We start from the raw sequence: 10,875 nt of genomic DNA, 5'->3' as shown, positions 1-10,875 counted from the left end.
AAGACTTATTTATTTTAGTGACAGGACATGTTGAGGCTCAGTGAACCACACAAGAACATCATCGTCTATTCTTCAGTCACAACTGTCACGGTCCCGCCACTTTACCACAATTCTCCCACTCCATCTCCTTCATTCAATGATTCAACTTGGTTTCAAAGTGAGCATAGAAAAAAAAAGATTCATTTGGGTTTGAGTCTCTCTTTCGCTTTCACACCCCTCACCGTCTTCTCTAGCTCCATGTAACACCACGTCACAAAAAAACAAAACCATTAAGGGAGGTGAGGTGGTGAGGAAAATATGGAGCACTTGGTGGTCCTCAGTTCACACACACTCTCTCTCTCTATCTCACTTTTCCTCCTTTATATAATTCCTTTGTCATCACCCCACCATTTGCAGCTATTCTTCCATGGAGGGGTTGAAGAGGGGTGTGGTAGATTGTGGTGAAAACCAAAAAGGGTACGTGGAGCTTCCGCAGGAGAGGAAGAAGAAGAGAGGGGAGGAAGGGAAGAAAGGAGGTGCTGGTATTGGCATGCTGTGTTGTCAAGCGGAGAAGTGCAACGCGGATCTGCATGAGGCTAAGCAATACCACAGGAGGCACAAGGTGTGTGAGTGTCACGCCAAGGCTCAGGTTGTGCTTGTTCATGGCATCAAACAACGGTTCTGTCAGCAATGTAGCAGGTTTGGGGAGGTTCGACTTTTGTGTTTTTAACCTTTCTCCCATTCTAAAAAATCTAATCACGTCAATCAGAAGCTAATACTTCTGCAATTCTGCGTTACAAACACCTACTAAGTGTGCTTTTCCTTTTTTATGGAGGTTCTTTACTCTTGCTAATTAACTTCGGTTCTTTTGATGACATCAAATATTTTAGTACTAAGAAGAAGTTATATATATCTCTAAAAGTACTTAGAAAACTGGATCTGAATTTTGTTTTAGAAAGGAGTCATCTTGAAATTCAAGGAGCATGGGATTGTTGTTTCCACTTTTTAGAGTTGGCTAGTTTGGAGATATTTGATGCAAATCGAGTTTGAGTAGTTTTATCCGAAAATCACATGCAAAAAACTCAAATGATGATTTAAAACTGATTGTCAAACTGGAATCAAAGACTAGTGTGAGTGTGGTGTTCAAGGACTTTTTCCCTTTCTATTATGCTGAATTTAATGTAACTGCAGTTATCAATACAGAGACTGATTCTGCCACGTTGAAAGAGGCTCTTGCATGAGCTTATTATCCATATCCAATTGTATAATACTTTGTATTCCCACATAAAAGAACTACATAGTTTACGATTCAAAGTCAAGAATTTATTAAATTTTGTTCACTTAACCTATTGAGATGTTTTACTTTATGGAATCACGGAGTTCCAAGAGGGATAATAAATTCGATAAGGTAAAATGCAAAGTCAAGGATAAAAGAAGATGATTCTGCTACCAGAATTTAGCTATAATCTTATATATTTCTGCTTTCTTACTATTTGGTATGTCAAAATTGGCTTGTAAGATCATGAATTGGACAGTTTGGTGATGCTATTTGTGTTTATGTATCTGAAATAGAAAATTGTTCTGCAGATTCCACGAGCTGTCTGAATTTGATGACGCAAAAAGAAGTTGTCGCAGGCGTTTGGCTGTACACAATGAACGGAGGAGAAAGAACTCTTCTGATCAATCTCAAGCAGAAGGGTCAAGCCACAAAGGGTCAGAGGCCCCTCAACTGAAGGACATTGCTTGTGTTCAGGCTAATGAAAGGGGAAGAACTCATATAACGATACAACAAAATTCACCTTACAAAAATTTCCAAATAAGATAAGATCTGCTTTGCCTTAAAGTTGCTCTCTCTCTTCTGTCATCTGGGTGATGGATTGGTAAAACAGCTTCTGTGTCAGATTCACGCTGAAGATTGCATTTAGACAAATAACTTCAAAAATAAAACTAACATAATGGTGTTGCAGTTATCACCTTAGCAGTACAAATTATGCACTTATGTTCAACCATTATGCTTTTGACACCATAATGCTCTGTGAAATTACAATCTCTATGCTACTAACATTAGTTTTTTGGTTACATGCATATTTTCTCACCGAAAGGTAAGTATGAGAATCCTTTTTGTCAATTTGCCATGGGATAAGAAATGTGCCGAAGGCACAATGAAATGAATTGCTTTTGCATGCTGAAAGAACAAAGGAAAAAGATGGCCTTACTGTAGAATAATGCCCTTTTTATTTCTCCCCTGTTGATTGATTCCTTTTAGCCTAAAACTGTTAATACAAACTAAAAATGGAACTGGACAATAACTTTTGTTGTTGATTACGAGAGTTTCATGATGTTAAAGCATTTTTTCCCCTTAAAAGAATGAGATTAATGAAGGAGAGTTCCATGTCTCTGAGAATCCAACCCAGGAAAATGACCTAAGGATATGTGTAGATAACATATTCGATTTATTGTGCATGTAAGTGATTTCGATCAAATGATATAATAGGTATATAAACAGCATTATTATTCTGAAAATGATGTTTCAAAAGTGACGTAACACAAATTATTACTTTTTCATTCACATACTCAAATTTGAGAAGTGCATTTCAATTGACATCGATGGGAAGAAGAGCTTTTTACTAATCTGCATACCATCAAAAATTTAAATTTTAATGGTCTATATATATATATATATTAAAAAAATGTATGTACCAACATTATTTTAAAAATAGTTCTAAATATATATAATTTTTTATGTGTTGAGGGTGAAATTTGGACCCTCAGGCCTTCATTCCAACAGGAGTCCACACTGTTACGAACTTGTTTTAAATATTTTCTTTTATAACTTTTTTTGCTTATTAATTATAATATATTTTATTTATTCCACTAAAAAATATTTATATAGTATAATTTCAATTTCACTTCTTTTAATATATATATATGGACAGAATATTAATATACAATTATTTTATTTATTAGTATTATTTTTAACAATATTAGTATTATTTACACTAATTTTGTAAATAATATAGTGTTATATATGTTAAGGTAAAAAATATTAATGTAATATATTAAATATATTTTCTAATAATAATTAATAGACTTTTATATTTAGAAAATGTGTTTAAGTTTAATTTTTTTTATAAAATTAATTTGAAATAGTTTGTAAGGTGAGATTTATTAATTTATATACCAAAAAATATTAATATGAGATTTTCAACGTTGAGTCTAAACTTTAATTTATAATAATATATTTACAATAATAATATAGGATATAGTTTCATCGGTAAACTGATAAAACTATGGATTAGGGATGATTATGGATTTGATTTTTCAAAATTTAGTTTAGATTAATCTAAATTTAATCCAAATCTAATAAAATGAATTGGATCTAAAATTTATATCTATTTTATTGAATTAGATTAATTTATATTTTTTTAATTAGATTAAATTTAAATTAAGTCCATTTTTGTCAATTAGATTAAATTTGATAGGATTCACCTTATCAACTTGATCTAGATCAACCCAACTTGACATGGTCTCGACCCGGTGTATGGGTTGAAAACAAACCTAACTTGACTTGGCTTGACCTAATCCAATGCATCTCAATCTCACATGAACTTGACTCGATCTAGACCTGGTTTAATCTGGACGCGATCTAACCTAATATTGATTGAATTCAACCTGAATTAAGCCCCACACAACTCAGTTGAACATGAGGCCATATCGACTCAACTCAACATGGGAACAAGTCGACTAAGCGAAATTGGACATGGGACCAAACCAACTAAACACCCCAAACTAATGTGGGCTCGATGTCTCAGCCAAACATAAACTCAACTCGACCTGGTTTAGTCCGTCTTGGTTGCACCTAGGCTTGAGGGCAACTTTGACTTGGCTCGACCTAAGCTCGAATAGATAAAGCTCGACTCAGGCTAACTTGGCTCAACTTGTGCCTAACATCATTCAACTCGGCCTGGAATGATCGAATCTACTAGTCTAGGCCTAACTAACTCAACTCGACTAAGGCTTGAGTCTACTTGTCTTGATATGGGTTGGAACGACTCAGCTCAACTTGAGTTGGAGTTGCACTTGAGTCTGGATAGACTTTTACTAGTTTTATCACTACAAGAAAATCATTAAATAAAAACTAATTTTAGAGACAAAAATAATTAATTATTATATTGACTAAATTATATATTATTTTAGAGACTAAAAAATTTATTGGTATCTAAATTTAGAAAGTGTTTATTAATAATAGAAACTACTTTAGATACCAATAAATTTTTTAATCTCTAAAATAGTATCTAATTTAGTGAATATATTAGAAACTATTTATTAATAATAAAAATTACTTTAAATACCAATAAATTTTTTAATCTCTTAAATTAGTGAATATAATAACTGATTTTATTTATAAAATTAATTTTTATTTAATAAATTTTTTTAGTGTATCATAAAACCTACGCAAATAAACTATGTTGAGAGGAACTTGATTTTGTTATACAAAAATCAATACGATAACTATTGAAAGTAGAATGAGGCTGGTAATAGATATCTCACCATTTTGAAACTGTACGCTTCATTACATTTCAAGTTTTTCAACAGCAGACAAGTAAAATATTAAAAAAAATATAAAAGGAAAGTTTAGTGGAGCAGGAGTCATGGAGATAAGAATAACCAACCATCTTCATTTTTGTTTTCACTGGTGGGAAGGTCACAAAAATTTTAATTTGAATTTTAAATCGTATTTTTTCATTTAAATCCGATGGTTCTTGATAAACCCTTTCACTTTTCTAATTAAAACATTTGCTTATACATAATTAATTTAGGTAGTGTAACTTTTATCATATATATATATATTATTATATAAAGATTATATCGATCTCAAATTAGTTAATACTTTGTTATTATATATCAAAATCGATCTAATACGTAATTTTTAAAATATATTAAAATATTAATCATTTAATCATCTTGTTGTTGTTATGGTGTATAATTTTAATAATGTTTGATATAAATAATTATGATGATATAAAATGATAACTTAATACTTAATTCAAACCGTCTAGAGGTCTAAGACAAGAAGATCCAATTGCATTATTCTTATTCATAATTGTGGCTCAAGGCTTATCAAGTTTAGTAAATCAAACGGCTAGAAAGGAAGTGTTAGGATTGAAAGTCGCCACACAAATTGTGGAGGTGAAATTACTTACAGATGACACTTTCATCATGTATGAATCTAATATCCAAAATATTAGAGTTACTAAAGCAATCCTTCAATGTTTCGAAATTTGCTATGGACTTAAAATAAACTTCTTTAAGAGCAAAATTGGAGCTATAACACTAGAAAAATATTTATTTTTAGCGGAGGTTTTTTAGTAGAGGTTTTAATATAACCTCCGATAAGACATATTACGCCGGAGGTTTTCTAAACCTCTGGTAAGTAAACAGTGTGTTTAAAAAAGTTAAACCCAATTTTTTAGGAACTTTAAATTTTTTTCGCGTTTCCTCTGCACGATTCCTTCACACGCAATCCTTTTAGAACCATTCTTCAAATTTTCAAAACCTAATTGCAGAGCAGAGACGAGCCAGAGGGTTTGCCTCAGAGAAAAAAAGAATGGAGTCCTCGCCGAGAGAAAAGGAGAGCGAGGAAGAAGATGGATTCGTCGGCGACAATCGGTGAGACTAAAAAGATAGCGGCGCGGTCGTCGATTGTGGAGTCCTTTCGCGGTTGCGATCTGTCCGGGATCCGAATTGACAAGGACGAGTTGAAGAAGCAGTTCACTATTCCGCAGTACCTACGTTACGTTATGTGCGATTCCATTCGCCTCAGGACCCGCCGCTGGGAGGCTACATCAACCGCGCCGACGACGACGATTCCACCACTCCGTAGCGGTGGTCGCCACGACATGGTCGTCTTCATCAACTCCCCCAACGGTGGTTGCCATGACCCCACTCTCAAGGAGAGACTCTAGCAACTTATGAGTTAAGAGCTTTGTTATTATCTTCTCTATAACTTTGTTCTTCTTTACATGTTGTGATTGTTGTTTGGTTGTACGGTGCAGGTTTTTGACTTAGCAGATGTGAAACCTCATGAATTTGTACGGTTATGTTAGGGGATCGGGTTTTTTTGTTTAATAATGGATTTGGGAAGATAATGTAATTTGTATTATAAATGGATGTTGAAACTCAAATTTGATTTGTAAAACTAAATCTGGTTTGCGGTTTTTTGAGGTAATAGGTTTCGATTCTTTTCCTAAACTTTTTGCCTGACCGAATCATTAATATTTACATTGATTTATGTTGTGTATTTATGTTTAAATTCAAAGTGAGTTGATAATGTCTAATTGTCCACTATTTGAGCTTAGTTCCTTGATGTTGCAAATGTATTATAGCACTACAGATGTTTGCTTAATTATGAGAGATGTGGAAGTGAAAATTTTGAAAATGACATTTTAAGTTCAAATATATTACCTATAGACAAAGCTATTATACTGGTTATTGCCTAAGGAAATAATTTTCTGATTTTATCCTCAATTTAATTGATTAATTGATTTCTTTTGTCAGTTCACAAGATTGGAAGGCAAGACAAGATATCCCTGCACTTGATACACGCTACAAAACAGATTTATGGAACTTGCGAAATCATAATTATGAAGACATGGCACTGAGAATTAAAGCTGAATTAGAGTGTGGTTTTAAAACAGTGTGCACAGACACTGAGAAGACTTGCTCAGAATAGAGAAGCAGCAAGAAAAAGCAGGCTCAGGAAAAAGGTGCAGTGAATTTCCACTAATCACCTAAAGCATTTATTTAGATTAAAACTGATTGACACAAGTTTTCACCATTGATTGAGGTATGGTGATGTTATCCAACAATCTGTTTACTCTAGGAACCTGAGCTTGCACCTTTCAACTCCTGCTCTGCGGTGATAATTTGTTCTTTGCCTGATTTTTGTTCAAGTTTAGTTTCCTATAGTAGAGTCTTAGTTGAACTTAATGATGAAATTCAGGGTGTTCTGCATCTTTTGTACTATTTTTGTATTTATTATCATATTAGAGTAGTTGTTTCAATTCGGTAATGAATACCATATAGTATGGAGGTGGAAAATTGTCCCCTAAAAAGTGTCTTAAAACGATCTTGCAAAACATAAAATACAGTAATGTAAATAACTACTTCTCTGAAGCAGGGACATGGTATACTTGAATGTGGTGAACAGAAGAAGGGACTTCTTCCAAGAGTTGTAGAGGGACTTTTTGATTCCTTAAATTCTTATGATGAAGAGAAAAGCACTTACTAATTTAACCACATCAGTCTTACAAAATCATCTGGTTATAGTAAATTATTTCTCTGATTTCGTTTCTGATTGGGAATTTTCTTAACTTTGTTGGAAAAGCTAGTTTCGATGTGAATTTGGATTCTTCAATAGTTATCAGAATAACTCTATCCTCTTATGTAGGGACCTATTTGATTTATCAAAAGTTAATATACAAATTAAGGCGAGCAAATCACAAGGAATATTTTTGCCTGGTGTTATAGAGGTGAACTGTTTTTAGGGACTTTATATCTCTTTCCATTCTAATTTATATTTGAACTTAGAGCATATTATATGAGTGAAGATTCATAGCAAGCAAAGGTTCATCCTTCTGAAGGCTCTACATTTTACATTTGAAAACTACAAATCAATAGAGTTACGAGCATAGTGATCCGGTTGATGTTGTCAATCCCCTTATAGACAATTTGATTACCCTTTTATGTGCAATTCTTCTCACTAGGTAATTTAAGTTAAATTATGTTACCTGGTTTAATTCTTTTCACTGTTTAATTCTATCTTCTCACTAGGTAATTTAAGTTAAATTATCTGGTTTCTTATGTTACCTGTCCTTTTGAACATTGTTTAACTTTGTTGATTTCTTCTTGTTATTATTAATTGTTGAATTAGAAATTGTTAACTATGTTAATCTTTTTGTTATTGTTTATATGTGCAGGTTTGGACAGGAAGGAGAAGCTAAGGGATACTGGGTCTAGTATTCTGTCACAGTTATTTTGTTGATATTTTTGCTATTATAATTTTAATTATTTCTAATGCTTCATTAGTGATGCCCAATTAGTGTAAAAAATAATATGTCGGGCCATTTCAATATTATTATTAGCTTTTTGGAAGAATTTTTTTTTTTTCATTTAGGTTTTTGTTTACCTTCACGTGAAGCAATTCCATTATGCAAGTTGAAATAGGTCACACTATAGTTGATATTTAGTTATGATTCATTTATATATTCAAAAGTTTTCATTCATTTGAAGAAATTCATTTGAAGAAAAAAAAGTAATGTTCTTAAATGTCCTAAAATAATAATCTATTAAAAAATTGCTTAAATTTTTTTTTTTATATTCGTAGTATATAAATTATAATATTTAGTATTAGAAAGAAGATAGAAGAGGATTAGGCACCAGATTAATCAAACTAATGCTCTCTAATGTCAATCAAATTAATTTATTTAGTGAAGTGAAATTTCCATTGCTATTTAATTATAGGTGTTGTGAAAGTAGAAGCCAATGAACATACACAAAAACTGCTACTGTTTGAACAAATTATTAATTTGTTCAATTCGTTTTATTTAAAGGAATAAAATTTGTTGTTAAATTAATTATTTAACTGATGTCTTGATTAATAAATTTATTACCACACATGTTTATATATTTAAATTTAAAAATGATTTGAATCTCTTTGAATATTTGTTATCGCTAAAACTAAAAACGTTTTGAATAAACATATATAGACTTTGCTTATGTAATATATGTAAAGCGTATATTTAAAAATGTAAATTATACTTTTAAATAAAAATTTATCTATAATTTATTTTATTGTATTTAGTTTTTTATTATTTATCACCTACTTTTTTATATATACATCTCCTAAAAGTAAAAGTAATGGTGTTTTCAAACTATCGAAAATAACAAAGGTTTTCAAATCACCGGAAATAGTGGGAATTTTCAAAAACCGCCGGGAATAGCGGGGTTTTCAAAAACCGTCGAGAATAATGGGGGTTTTCAAAATCGTCGGGAATAGCGGGGGTTTTCAAAACCGCTAGGAATAGCAGGGGTTTACAAAACCGCTGAGAATAGCGGGGGTTTTCAAAATAGCCGAAAATAGCGACGCTGGATCTTCCAGGGGAAAAGCAAACCGCGGGTAATGCACTTAACGGGGGTTAAAACCGCCAGTAACGCCAAATATAACCCCCGTTAAAAATAATTTTTTTTGTAGTGTAAGAGTGGATAGAAATGTGTTAGAATCTTTCTTTGAGGTTCTTCATTGCAACATTATGAATATTCATTTTTTATATCTTAGTTTACTTATTTGGGGAAATTCTACGAAGGTTTCTTTTTGGGACCCGATGCTTACAAAGGTTAAGAAGAGCCTATCTATGTGGAAAAGTAAAAATCTATCATTTGCTAGTCCTGTATGCTTCATTCATTCTGTGTTGAATGCAACCCCCTGTATTATCTCTCTTTCTTCGAAGCTCCATCATCTTTATGCAAAATGATTAACAAGATAAAATGTAAGTTCTTGTGGGGCTAGGATACTAAGGGAAGGAAAATAGTTTGGATTATATGGGATAATTTATGTAAACCTAAAGCGAAAGGTGGGTTAGTCACTAAGTAGATAGACATTTTCAACAAAGCTTTACTTGGAAAATGGAAATGGAGACTTGAGTTTCTTGAGAACAGCTTATGGAAAAACATTTTTGCTTCTAAATATGGTTCTTGGAGAAATTTATCTGAATCTAGAATTTCAAAGCATGCTTCTAGATGGTGGTGCGATTTAAAAAAAAGTGTGTGTGGATGTGCAGTGCACAAATTGGTTTGATTCTAATATGAAATGGGGGGTTGAGTTTGGTGAAAAAGTCAAGTTGTGGGAATACGTTTGGGTTGATAATATTAAACTAAAAGCTAGATTCCCAAGGTTATTTAATAATTCTCTCATCATAGATAATCCCCTGCGTCACTTTGGTAAATGGAACAAAGACAACTGGGTTTGGGAATTCAAGTGGAGAAAAGAGTGGTTTGAATGGGAGAAGGCCCAAGTAGTTCAATTTAAGACTGTGCTGGAAGGTCAAACCTTGAAAACAAATATGGAGGATAAATGGTTATGGAGAGACCTGCAAACCTGTAAGTACTCTGTCAAATTTGCATATGCAATCGTTTCTAATTCTATCCCAAGTGCGTCTAAGGATATGTATAGGGTTCTGTGGGGATTGTTGGTCCCACCATCGACACAATGTTTTGTTTGGAGAGCATTGCACAACAGGATTGTCACAAAGCAAAATCTGATTAGAAGGTCGGTCCACCTTGCGGATTCATTATGTGTTTTATGTGGGACCAAGGAGAAGACGCCCTCACACCTTTTCTTAACGTGTCAGATTGCGAGCATTGTTTGGAATTGTTGTAGTAAATGGATTGAGGTTAGATCTATAATTCATTTTTCTCTGAAGGAACAGTTCGAACAATTTCATTACCCATGGCTTAGCAAAGAAGACAATAAGTTGTGGAAATGAGTGTGACTATCCATCATCTAGTGCATTTGGAAACATAGGAATGAGATTGTGTTTAACCAAACAAAAGTGGATGCAATCTTTGCTCTGACCCAAATGCAATCGTGGGCTTTGTTAAAAAATAAGGCTCCAAGGACACTTTTTTCTTTTTCTGACTAGGTCCAATGTTCGAATACTTGCATTAATATGGTAGTAAAACATTGATTTTGTGAGGATAAAGTGGTAGATATGTATTGAGAGACTTTTCTTCCTTTTTTAGGGTGCTTTGAGAGTAGTAATGTGTTCTTAAAGTGTATAAGGGTTTTGAGCACCCTTTGTGCTTCTTTTCTATTAATTTATTTTTTTTCTGATTAAA

General features: G+C 32.7%; 1 protein-coding gene and 1 long non-coding RNA gene across 2 annotated transcripts; both read left to right on the top strand.

The window, feature by feature from the left end:
- The first annotated feature begins 220 nt into the window (after window positions 1–220).
- Window positions 221–2,107, top strand: LOC137835450 (squamosa promoter-binding-like protein 3). The gene is made up of 2 exons (XM_068643971.1): window positions 221–678; window positions 1,567–2,107. Exons 1-2 carry the CDS (start codon window positions 407–409, stop codon window positions 1,802–1,804), a joined length of 510 nt encoding a protein of 169 aa, XP_068500072.1. The 5' UTR covers window positions 221–406; the 3' UTR covers window positions 1,805–2,107.
- A 3,092-nt stretch (window positions 2,108–5,199) lies between these two features.
- LOC137835449 (uncharacterized) lies at window positions 5,200–8,136 on the top strand. The gene is made up of 3 exons (XR_011085089.1): window positions 5,200–5,955; window positions 6,538–6,746; window positions 7,959–8,136. It is a non-coding gene; the product is annotated as an uncharacterized lncRNA (long non-coding RNA).
- The last annotated feature ends 2,739 nt before the right edge of the window (window positions 8,137–10,875 follow it).

The sequence above is a fragment of the Phaseolus vulgaris genome, chromosome 5 (genome assembly GCF_000499845.2).
Source record: "Phaseolus vulgaris cultivar G19833 chromosome 5, P. vulgaris v2.0, whole genome shotgun sequence".
NCBI classification, from domain to species: domain Eukaryota; kingdom Viridiplantae; phylum Streptophyta; class Magnoliopsida; order Fabales; family Fabaceae; genus Phaseolus; species Phaseolus vulgaris.
This window is presented reverse-complemented; position numbering and strand designations above follow the sequence as displayed.